The 11,234-nt window shown below is 32.1% G+C and overlaps 3 protein-coding genes across 5 annotated transcripts; 2 read left to right on the forward strand and 1 right to left on the reverse strand.

Annotated features, from left to right (window-relative positions):
- Positions 1-461: 461 nt before the first annotated feature.
- Positions 462-1,528, forward strand: LOC123689262. Its single transcript, XM_045628542.1, has one exon. The coding sequence runs from the start codon at positions 516-518 to the stop codon at positions 906-908; it is 393 nt and encodes a 130-aa protein (XP_045484498.1). The 5' UTR covers positions 462-515; the 3' UTR covers positions 909-1,528.
- Positions 1,529-4,591: 3,063 nt separating this feature from the next.
- LOC110997450 (phosphatidylinositol N-acetylglucosaminyltransferase subunit H) lies at positions 4,592-6,867 on the reverse strand. 2 transcript variants are annotated; one of them, XM_022265608.2, is made up of 4 exons: positions 6,300-6,867; positions 5,958-6,070; positions 5,678-5,758; positions 4,592-5,612 (listed from the first exon to the last, which is right to left on the reverse strand). In XM_022265608.2, the coding sequence occupies exons 1-4, from the start codon at positions 6,583-6,585 to the stop codon at positions 5,493-5,495; spliced, it is 600 nt and encodes a 199-aa protein (XP_022121300.2). In that variant the 5' UTR covers positions 6,586-6,867; the 3' UTR covers positions 4,592-5,492. The 2 variants fall into 2 exon arrangements, with proteins under 2 accessions (XP_022121300.2, XP_022121299.2); XM_022265607.2 differs by having other exon boundaries at positions 5,946-6,070; positions 6,300-6,866.
- A 212-nt stretch (positions 6,868-7,079) lies between these two features.
- Positions 7,080-10,621, forward strand: LOC110997454 (cilia- and flagella-associated protein 36). 2 transcript variants are annotated; one of them, XR_002600333.2, is made up of 8 exons: positions 7,080-7,290; positions 7,368-7,444; positions 7,624-7,827; positions 7,947-8,083; positions 8,626-8,812; positions 9,191-9,314; positions 9,984-10,216; positions 10,304-10,621. XR_002600333.2 is itself a non-coding variant. In XM_022265616.2 (7 exons), the coding sequence occupies exons 1-7, from the start codon at positions 7,185-7,187 to the stop codon at positions 10,139-10,141; spliced, it is 993 nt and encodes a 330-aa protein (XP_022121308.2). In that variant the 5' UTR covers positions 7,080-7,184; the 3' UTR covers positions 10,142-10,327. The 2 variants fall into 2 exon arrangements, 1 of the variants encoding a protein (XP_022121308.2); XM_022265616.2 differs by having other exon boundaries at positions 9,984-10,327.
- The last annotated feature ends 613 nt before the right edge of the window (positions 10,622-11,234 follow it).

Here is an 11,234-nt window from a genome sequence, read left to right on the forward strand (position 1 = left end):
TTTATATGGATGAAATCCAGCGAGTGATACTCGCGGCATTAAAATGTCAACGACCTATATAAAATCATCACTTTCTTATACAATCAACTAGCTATTTTGGTATTCTTCAATACCCAGATATGTTTATTATCTGAATGCCTAAGCTTAGGAGTAGACCTCAAACCTCAATAATTAAGATATTTATGTTATTTTTATTTATTTTATTTTATTGATAAAGTTTGCCAACGCTCGGCACACTGATGTTCAATTTCTAAATTAAGACTAAATGGGAATTATTATCCAGTTGCTATTTTGTATTAACATCTAAAACGTAAAAACTATCAACAACTTATTTGAAATGAGATTACCAGACGTCACATCTGAACATAAATTAATTACCGTAAGATTGCGATGAAACATCTTTTAATTTTTTGTAAATTTATGAGGGTAGTTTATAACTAAGTAGGGAAACGTTAGTTCTCTAATGTCAGTATAATCTACACACCGTGTCGTAAGGATCGTTTGTTAAGATAACCATGGATTCGAAAAGTAGTGAAACAAATGAAACTTTACCATCTGGAGAATTTATTGACGACTATTCACATCTGCGTTTCTCATATTATCGGGATGTCAGCCTCAATAGTTCATTCGCAATAAATTCTAGTGCCTTGTCCAACGATACTTTGGAAACCGACGTCAGTGAGTCTAACATCAAAAAAGCTAAACCACAACTTCCGGATTTGCCACACCCTTCATACGTCATGGCATCGATAATATCATCTGCCTCGAATAGAATGAACACGGGCAATATGCAATTCAAATATGCTAACAGAGTTGAAACAGCAAAAACGCAACCTGCGCAGTTTAAGTTTTCACCATCCCGCCGGTCCACTTTGTTGCCAGAGAAAAATAACAATAAATTGGAATAGATTCCAACATTCAGGTATTTCATTCAGACAGGCTTAGCTGAATAAGTAATAATGTTGTATAACTGTTTTAATGAAAATTTGCAAATTTACCGGCACCTGAATTATAAGGTTCTTAAGAAAAATACACTGAATATAGAAGAGAAATATTTTTACATTTTTTTCCTCGTGAGTGAAATTAAAGAAAATATTTTCAAGAGTAATAGAATTAAAATATTTACAAAGTGGGAACATTTTATTGTTTAGTATAGTGATGACGCATCAAAAGAATTGCCTAGGAGACAAAACATATAATTACTAAAGCGAGTGATTTCCCTCGGGCCAACCGCAGTGCAGACGAGTATAACTTTTATTCCGCTTATTTAAAAAAATATGAAATTTAAAGTTTATACCAAGTTACAACATGAAATATTGTTTTTAATTTATTAACAGCGCATGTCTCGTTTAACATTTTAGTGAAATTCTGTAATGCAATATAACATTTGGCAACGAATAACGTGTAAAATAAAGAATGTTAACATTTCCATTTTAAATATTTAGAGTTTTTGTTTTAAGGAAATCTGTAATATTACATAGAATCTTCCCATTATTGGTATGCGTGTAATATAAATTCTAATATCACCTGTCTTGCGTTTTATTTTATTTCCGAAGGGACCTTTTATGATCATGAAAAACACTCAGTAATCCAGGTATTTTTCCGTGGGGTAACCTTAAGCAAACTGTCAAAGTAATAACCCAAGGGAAGAAAGTTTGCTTAGCGAAAAACTTTGTAACATGTCTTTATTTCTGATTGTAACTGGAGTCTGTTGTTGGCAAGGTAATGATTTTCGTGGACTTACTTTAATTTCCACTTTTCGCACATTCACGACAAACTTTGTTGAAATGAAAGTGAGAGGAAAATTTCTTATATACCCGTAGAATTAGTATGTACCCAGTATATTTCAATGTAAATTTGCTTAGGTTTTTGTGTAATGTTAGATACACTTACAAACTAATTTTGAGAAAAATCATAAGCAAAAGTTTGCTCCCAAAATTAATGATACATAAACGTATTAATTATTTGTAGGAATCCTCGAAAATACATTTCACTTTCTAGCATAAAAAAAATCAGTGGCGCTACAACCTCTTTAGGTCTTGGCCTCAGGTTTCTGAATCTGTTTCATGATCATTTTTAAATCTAATAGGCAAGTAGAAGATCAGCCTCCAGTGCCTGACACACGTCGTCGACTTTTCTTCACGATGTTTTCCTTCACCGTTCGAGCAAATGTTAAATGCGCACATTGAAAGAAAGTCCATTGGTGCACAGCCGGGCTCGAACCTACGACCTCTGGTATGACAGTCACACGCTGAAGCCACTAGGCCAACAGTGCTGTTTTCTAACATAAACAATGTCTAAGAAAGTAAATAATTACTGTTGACGTAATCACCAAACAGGGTAAAAAGACCCCCCCCCTACCCCCCGGGTGTTTATGTAATACTTGACCCCTAAAAAGGGCAACATAAAGTACCTATGTATATTTATGAAAACCTTTTTAATTTTTCGTGTACTTGTTCTAATTAACCTTCACGGATCATAATCCATCTTATAAAAAACAATCTTATCTTAAGCTTTCCCACCGGATATTACAGTTGACCTAGATTACCATAATAAGGATGAGACCCAAAAAAACGCGCAACAAAATTACCATATAGATTGTGTGCGTGAAGACAATGCAATCAATCAGCCCTTCATAGGTACAGCTTTTTGCAATGCAAACAGGAACCTCCTTAATAAAATCGGCCCTTCTATTATTCGAAATATCTGTCATCCCCGGACGCTGTCGTGTTATTAAATAATCATGCCGTCTGTTTTATTTGCAGGGAAAGTGAATACGCTAAGGTCACGGGGAAACATTCCTGCTATAGAGGTTTTTTATTATCTTTTTTTCAAGAACCTTTATTTTATTTATACTAGCTAGTACTTGGATTTGATTACCCAAACAAAAACTATTGATTTTTAGACGTCTTACTTAGACGTCTAAAAATCTTTTTATTCTTTAGATTTTTGATGAAGATTAGATACATTAAAACATTTGATTCAATCGATATATAAAATTAAGAGCGAAACTTTTTTGGATATTCTCAGATTATATAATCCTTCCAACATAATATAATTCTCCAAGCCTGCCAATTAGCGATACTTATGATGTACAACATCCTTCTCGAGGCTGAATATTCGAATATAGCCGACGGTAAAATACGTATTTCGACAGAATTGTATACAGCACTGGTATCGTCTTCCATTGCACAGAGACGGCCATTCTGATAGGCGGTGCACTGAATAAAAGAAACGTGTTTTACCTTGCAGCTGATAGCATAGTTATTGCTTCGACATATTATATTATACAATTATACTATTTAAAGAAACTTCCTGCAATTTTGACACGATTCGACCAATGTTAAGTAAAGACGTGTACGAGATTTAAATATAGATCGTTCTTTTACATTAAACAATATATTAGACAATAAACTTGACGTTTTAATAATTAAGAATGAAACATAATAATTGGTGTAAGCTCTATAGTCACTTATTAATAGTTTGCAATGGTTTTTACAACTTTATGCGATGGAAGTCAATTCGTTTAGGTTTAATTTAGAATATTAATTACACCGCAAATAGCTAAATGTTATACCTCTATAGTTTTAGCTACACGTACGTATTACCGGACCAAGTATAACAATCGATATATACCTTTCAATAGCTACATATCGTTACGTGGAAGCAATGGAGCGAAAACTGCGCTCCCAGTTTTGGCAATATTCAGGAACGAAACAAGCTCAGAACAAATTGGGATACCAACACGGCATTGCTGTTTTGTTAGCAGAAAGTCCGTGTGCAACTGCATAAGCGTTTTGTACCAGTTTGTTAAACAATTGTAAAACGGAATAAAATATTGTTTTATTTACGTATCAGACATATAACTATGTAACACACGCAGTCTTTGGTTTTGGTAAATTTATTATCTACAATATTTACATAGCCTACAGTCTCGTAGTTCTCGAGTCGACTCGTAGTCGTGCTTTGTTTCATATTCCTCACATAAACACTAACTATGCAAAAATTTCAGCTTTGTATCGAGCAGCCCGGATATACAACAACCAATATTAAAACCTTTACTTGTTTGAGTAATTGCGAAATATAGTTAAAATAAGTATTGAGAATATCCATAGTGTTAAATCATCAGCATACTCAACATCAGTCTCATGAGCATACTCAATATACTTCACGTACGTACCCTCACTTTTACGCCATCACATATCACAGCCAAATTATTAATATGACTTAGTTGGATGTATTGAATAATTTTTACTGTTCTTTTTCCATTTTTAGCTGTAGGATTACGAAATAAATAAATAAAGAGATTTATATTATTAATATTGACGCGTCTATATATGTTCATAATGTAATAATATCGACCAGTAAAGTCTTATAAAAATAAACTTATTAAAGCAAAATTATAAAAGTGTCTTAAGCGTGATTTACAGCAATCAATGTTTACATAAAATTTAAAATTAATCATTTTTAAACAGGTTCAGAAAGTACCCACTATTCAAACATTTTCATTTAGTACATACTATATTTCATTTAGAACATATAGTATGAATATATATTAAAATATATTTAGAGAGGAAATCAAAGACATCTGTATCAAAGAAAATCTGTTTAATGTCATAATGATACTTAATAAATGCTTATCTATATTATATTTTACAAAAGCTACATTTTATGCATGGACTATTTTTAGCTTAACAAGACAAGCTGTGGTTATATTTTGAAACATGAATCAGTTGAATCCAGTCTTAACAATCACAATTAAAAATTGTAAACTAATCACAATACAAAATAAAAATATTTTTTCTTTCTTTCATATAGGTACACCAGCATTCTTTCTGGACAAAAAACAATTGACAAATATTTTAAGCATTTTACCTGCACCAGGCCACAGATGTCAAATGATTTTTATTTACATTGTTTTATCATTCTACTTTTAAAAAGGCAACTAAAATATAATAAATAATATATGTATATTATATTGATTTCACAATACTCAAATACTTTATACAATTACATTAAATATTCACATATACTAAAGAATATTGACTATATTCTATTTAGAAGAAAAATTGAGTGAATTAATTTTATAATAATTATTTAAACATCATATTTGTTCAAAATATTTGCTAAAACAGCTGTAACAATTGTAAAATATGTAATACAATTGTTACAGCTGTTTTAATTATGAATTCATAACTCATACAATTTGTAATTATGAATTCAAAGCTGATCAGTCAAGTTGTTTTTGGTTTCTTCATTACAAATGAATAGACAATTCAAAACAATAAGAACATCCTTTCATTAATATTTTTCTAACGATTTATGACAAATATTGCAAAACATCAATCAGTTACTCTATTTTTTTTTATAAATTACATTCATACTAACCTTATCAGCACATCTCTACTTATTTAATCTAAGCTTTTCTGCAACATTATTCTAAATACATATTTCACGCTTTATTTTACAAAGTTCAATTGTTTTACTTTTATCTATTTATCTCCAGAACCTTGCCCATCCCTAAACTCATTGGTTTCTTTTCTTGAGTCTAATAATAATGATTGTATTTCAGAATAAATCACTTCCAGCATCATAAGCCTTGGTTTTGTGTACTGCGGAGAAAATTATCTATTTAGTTTATTGGTTTTAATCATAATATATATAAATAAATACATACCTTAAATAATGGCATTAATTTAATTTGTTCCGCCTGGTTACTACTCTTTACTAAAATTGTGAGAAAGTAAAGAACTCTATTCTGAAAGAGAAAAATTTGAGAATATTACTTTTCTATACAGACAAATAAAAAGTCAAGATTTATCTGTGCACAATAGATACAAGTTTATTTAACAACAGATAGATGTGCCTCTAGCAAATTTGTTTTTGGAGGCTGCCATGGCTGCCATGGATGATGGATGGATTTATTCTATACATAGTGCACTTACAAATTTAATTACTTCATTAATAATGACATCATCAATGTTATCCCAAGAAACATAATTATCTTCTCTACCTACAACATACTTCACTGACGTCTGTATACCCACAGTCGGAATAACTAGAAGTGTTTCTGAAAAGAAAATAATCAAATAAGAATTTTATAAATTCCGTAAATGTTTATGAACATAAACATAACATAACAGATATAAAGATATTGTAATGATGATTTGGTTTGAACTTTCATTTTAATTATATTTTGAATAAAAACTGAAGTGGACAAAAATAGACTTTTGATAGTCATTATTTATTGTAAAAATATACTTCTGGACTTGTTTGCAAATAAAGAATTTATTACTTACCTGACTGTACGGTGTGTGTAACCCAGAAAAATATAAGGAATGACATCACAATAATAATAATCGAAGTTGCTGTAAAACTTATACGAATATAGCTCATGGCTAAAATATTGAAAATAATTGCACATATAAGGGACTTCTTTGACCATAATGATGACTTTTGTTCCTTATTTTTATATGATATTACATAGCGCTGAGAAGTTGGATAATTATTACGTTTTTCCACTTTTAGTGTAATGTTGAAGCCGTTCACATTTTCACTATTGATAATTTGTTTGTTGATTGTCATTTCTTAACTTATAAGTTCAATTTGATACAAGAAAGCTGCAATCCTTACTCTGTTTTTCTAACTCACAATAAATAATTGAACATAAGCTCTTGAAAACCTAAATTTTTCCAGGTCCTGAATATATAAAAAGTTCTACCTAAACCAAAAAGGAAAAATGCAGTTCGATATAGGTGTAAGAAAAGTGATTGTATTGTGTGCGTTCTTTCATCGAGCTTATTCGTAAACAATACAAATTTAGCGTCCCAACTCCAAGTCCTTTTGATGATTTTCCAATCGACCATTGACAGTATCAGTTGGTATTGTCAACTGTCAGTTATATACTCTGTTATATCGGATACAATTATAATCGCATTTAAATCCCAATTAATTTATTAAATTAGTAAAGAATGTTTCTACTATTCATTGAACAGGATAGGATCATAAAGTTATTTTATCATATTTTTATGACAGCAAGTATAACAAATTTTAAAAAAATTCATATAAATATAGCTATCATCGTTACTATAGCAACTAAAATGCAAATAATAATCTAAATATTGACAAGGCTAATTCATAATCGGTATAAGAGCGGCATTAACATCTATTTAAGTTTGGACCTCATGAATATGGACAACAACGCCTGGGTTTTTGACTCTTTAGTTGGTTTCCTACATGGCCCCGTGTGGAATGTTCCCTTACAAACATTTATAGAAGAAAAATCTTTGCGTATGTATGGTCTTTATATATGTTCAAACATTTATTCTTTTCAAGGGTAAAGCCATAATGACCTTATTATGTTTAAGCTTTCGAACCTTCGGACGATGGAGAAGTTGTTGACAGGCCAGATTATAAGAAGATACATGATGAATATAGGAACCTGGTATGAGTATCCGTGCTAAAATATTTAAATATCTATCTACAAATACAATATAATTTCTAACCGACCTATGTGAATTACAATACATAGTTTTAAACCTTGTTACGTAATCGATGATGTCTGAGTTTTTTCCTATAAGACATGCATACCTACTCATAAAATCTCGTGTTATCTCTTATCAGGTGGACGTGATGCTTGGATCGTTTATGGATGATATCGGTATCTCGGCTGATCAATTTGAAGCGGCATGTCGCCTCTCCGCGAGTGATTTAGCTGGACTTCCCACATACTTTCACAAACGTCTATTTGAGCAGATATGGGCCGCTAACGACTACGAAATGTTCGTTAAAATGATGACACATAAGAATGTGGAATTACAATTGCAGGTTACTGTAAACTACAAAAATTATATTTAGGACTATGTTATATTTAGGGCAGTCAAGAATCTCCAATAATAGAATACAATTAACATATTTAATATGTTAAATAATAATATTGACCGCAGGCTTTGGATTTAATCGAAAAACGGTATGGCACTATGCCAAGTTTATTCTCGTGTGATGGCGAAGAGCTGGACTCCTCACAAAGTGACGAGAGCGTCGAATGGCCGGATAACGATGACGTCATGATTGAAATTAAGAAGTAAGATTTACTTTTTGTAAACATGTAATACATTCATAAATGTGTTCATAACTTAGTTTGTTCGTAAACTAGTTTGATCCTCCCTCAACTGAGCGTTATTTAAGGCAGTTTTTACCGCGCACAGCACTGTGAAACCGGCTACCTACTAAAGTATTTCCGAATAAATTCCGCTTCCGGTTTGTTCCTTAAAAAAAACCATAGAGGCCTAAATTTGCCCTTACCTTGGACCCATTACCATGGGGTGAGGTAACCTGTACGAGTATACATAGGACCTGATTTAGAGGTCTGGAGGCCTTGGGGCACAAAGGAGTGAAGATCCTCTGGCTACAAATTCTTTTTCAAATAAAATGATTATAATATTTTTAATAATATAAATAAAATTTTTCAATCAATATAAGAGTACTGGGAAACCGAGTATTCTTTTAGTATTTAACAAACACATAAAAAAATCAAATAAAAGTTATTTACTAGTCAGAAAATAAAATAAAAATGTCTCTATTGTGGAGGCCCTGAAAAATCTTTAAATATATTTTATGATTTAGACTTACACTTGATGACTTGGAAACTGATGAGGTTACAGTGCCACCAGAAGAGGTTAAGGCTGAGAAGCAAACTCTTCTGACGAAACTGCATAGTTTTGAAAAAAGAGATGAAATAAAAGCGGTAGAAACCCCCAAAGAAAAACCAAACATCAAGATTCCGGTTGTCATTGTACCGAAAAAGCCAGAGGTAAGTTAACAGCCTTTGTGGCACAAAATGGTGAAATGGTGAATGATAACCTATGTCTTTTAAACAAATCAGGCGGGAGAAATCTTATTGAATAATTACGGGATATCAAACACAACAAATATTTCATAAATTATAAAAAAAATCGTGTTTTTACAATTTTCAATTATGTTTCAATTTCTATATATATAATGTTTATATATATATATATATAATGTGGAAACGAAACCACTTTTTGGTTTCTTTTTGTACTAACTTCGTTTGTAACACTAGTTTATTGAAAACTATTTGCTGCAATCAGCTCGCAATAAAGCTTATATGTTTTCATATTCAATCGAGAAATTTCATTTGTTTTCATTGCTTCTTCATTTGTATTTAAAGGTATCGGAAGAAGAAATAAAGGCACGACAAGAGTATTTAAAACAACAGAGGGACAAGTTGCTGGCTTTAAAGAAGCAAGTTCGTGAAAAACAACTTGGTGCTGAAACTGAAGCTCTTTCTGGCGGTAATTTTATGAACTATCTGTTGATCCATAGGCGGATTTGCCCTAAGACCCAGTAGGCCCGGGCCTAGGGCGGCAAGATGCGAAGGGCGGCAAAACGTGCCAGTTTTTTTAAATATTAGTTAAATTTATGTCTACAAATTTGTCTCGATGAAATTTTTTGCCTTTTGTAGTTCTTTCAAGAAACTGTTTCCTATAGACACTAGACAACGCATACGCAGTTTAACGAAGATCTAGTACACCGTGCCTAAAGATATCTATAACATAGTATCTTGTCTATAGGTGTTGAGAAAGTGGCGGCACATGAGCCTAGAGCGGCTAGGTTTACCCGCCTTTGTTTAGATTTTTTATTTATTTAGAACAGGGGGCAAACGGGCAGGAGGCTCACCTGATGTTAAGTGATAGCGCCGCCCATGGACACTCTCAATGCCAGAGGGCTCGCGAGTGCGTTGCCAACCATTTAAGAATTGGTACGCTCTTGAAGGATCCACATGTTTTTGACATTCTACGCCGTTGTAGAAAATGGCATTCTAGGAAGGAATATGAAGTAAATAATTATGTGTAGCCATACTAATATTTATACCATTTATAAATTTACGAGAGATTACCACGTGGTTACTACACTTATGATCGACTCTAATTTTTGAATAAAATAAAAATACGTTATTCAAGGTGGCGAAGGCACAGCAAAGTTTCAAAGGCCTAAATCAGCACGAATGGCCCAAGCAGCTCTATCTGGATCAGCACCAGCTCCGTCTCCAGACGCGATGCAGTTACGAAGGGCCCTCGCTACTAAACTTAAGACCGAAGTGGTGGAAAGCAGCCATTAATCTTATTCGCTTCTTTCAATTTTATGTATTTATTGTTGGTATTAATAGCCTGTGTCAGGGCGTTTTCCTTTGGCGGTGAGTGACAGTTGCAGGAAGAACTTGCGTTAATCAATAATGACAGAATCCGCATGGCTAATTTAAAATGGATTTTAAATTTCACAGGTTCCACTTCAAGTATAGAAAATCGGGTCTTTGAAGGGATGTTTTTTTTAATTGATATAACAAACGCGTAGAAAAGTCTAGAAAAAGATGTTTTCAGATTTCGCAACGAAAATTTTAAGAAAGTACAAAAATAAATATATTTATTTATCTTTCTAATTACCGTTTTCCATAGAAGTTGTGGGTGATGATTTTATTTATTTTTGTTAGCTTGTTCGAAAAACTTGCCCATTTTATATTAGTATAATTACTTAATAGAGTAATTGTTTTTCTCTTGTTCTTTCACTATGATTAAATTGTCGAAATAAATAACACAACATGTATCGTATTTCTTATATTTATATTGCTTACGTAACTAGTGACATAATAATAGCATTATTATAAGCTTATTTATTTTACACAACTCGCCAATAGTTAAATCTATTATAAATTTAATTCTGTGTATAAATTAGTTTACGATGGTCAACCACCTAGACAGATAAAAAATAGTTATTGTTACAGTCTACTTTTATCTAGAAATTTAACCAGCGGAAGTCATTTCAAGGAATATAAAAAAAATCAAATATAATTGACAGTCGGATGATGCCGTTCGATAAACACTTTACGAATAACCGTGCGTTATTCGTAAGGCGATATGGAAACTGGACATTATTCACAGGACAAATAAAGTACACAAAATATTTACAAATTTCTGACAATTCATTCAACGCTCGTAAAATTTTGTCTCGCCGTCGCTGTGCATAAGTTAAAAAATGATTAATTGAATTGCGTCCATGTAGTTTGAATTACAACATTTTGAGATCAAATTTATAAAAACTATTAAAACTGATATGTTTTGGACTGTTAAAATAAACTTTGAAAACTTTGAAAGCCAATATCCTGCATAAGACAATTTGGGTTAAATAACAGTCGGGGTCTCCTACGCCTAAACAGT

This window comes from Pieris rapae, chromosome 1, assembly GCF_905147795.1.
Source record: "Pieris rapae chromosome 1, ilPieRapa1.1, whole genome shotgun sequence".
NCBI classification, from domain to species: domain Eukaryota; kingdom Metazoa; phylum Arthropoda; class Insecta; order Lepidoptera; family Pieridae; genus Pieris; species Pieris rapae.

What these genes read in the sequence shown, in the direction of transcription:
- LOC123689262 (XM_045628542.1), top strand. Translation starts at nt 516, where the DNA reads ATGGATTCGAAAAGTAGTGAAACAAATGAAACTTTACCATCTGGAGAA.
- LOC110997450 (XM_022265607.2), bottom strand. Translation starts at nt 6,585, where the DNA reads ATGACAATCAACAAACAAATTATCAATAGTGAAAATGTGAACGGCTTC. An exon ending in TACACACACCGTACAGTCAG is followed by an intron (nt 6,071 to 6,299) that starts GTAAGTAATAAA and finishes TTTTCTTTTCAG; the next exon opens with AAACACTTCTAGTTATTCCG. An exon ending in AATTAATGCCATTATTTAAG is followed by an intron (nt 5,613 to 5,677) that starts GTATGTATTTAT and finishes TTTTCTCCGCAG; the next exon opens with TACACAAAACCAAGGCTTAT.
- LOC110997454 (XM_022265616.2), top strand. Translation starts at nt 7,185, where the DNA reads ATGAATATGGACAACAACGCCTGGGTTTTTGACTCTTTAGTTGGTTTC. An exon ending in ATGATGAATATAGGAACCTG is followed by an intron (nt 7,445 to 7,623) that starts GTATGAGTATCC and finishes ATCTCTTATCAG; the next exon opens with GTGGACGTGATGCTTGGATC. An exon ending in AACTGAAGCTCTTTCTGGCG is followed by an intron (nt 9,315 to 9,983) that starts GTAATTTTATGA and finishes ACGTTATTCAAG; the next exon opens with GTGGCGAAGGCACAGCAAAG.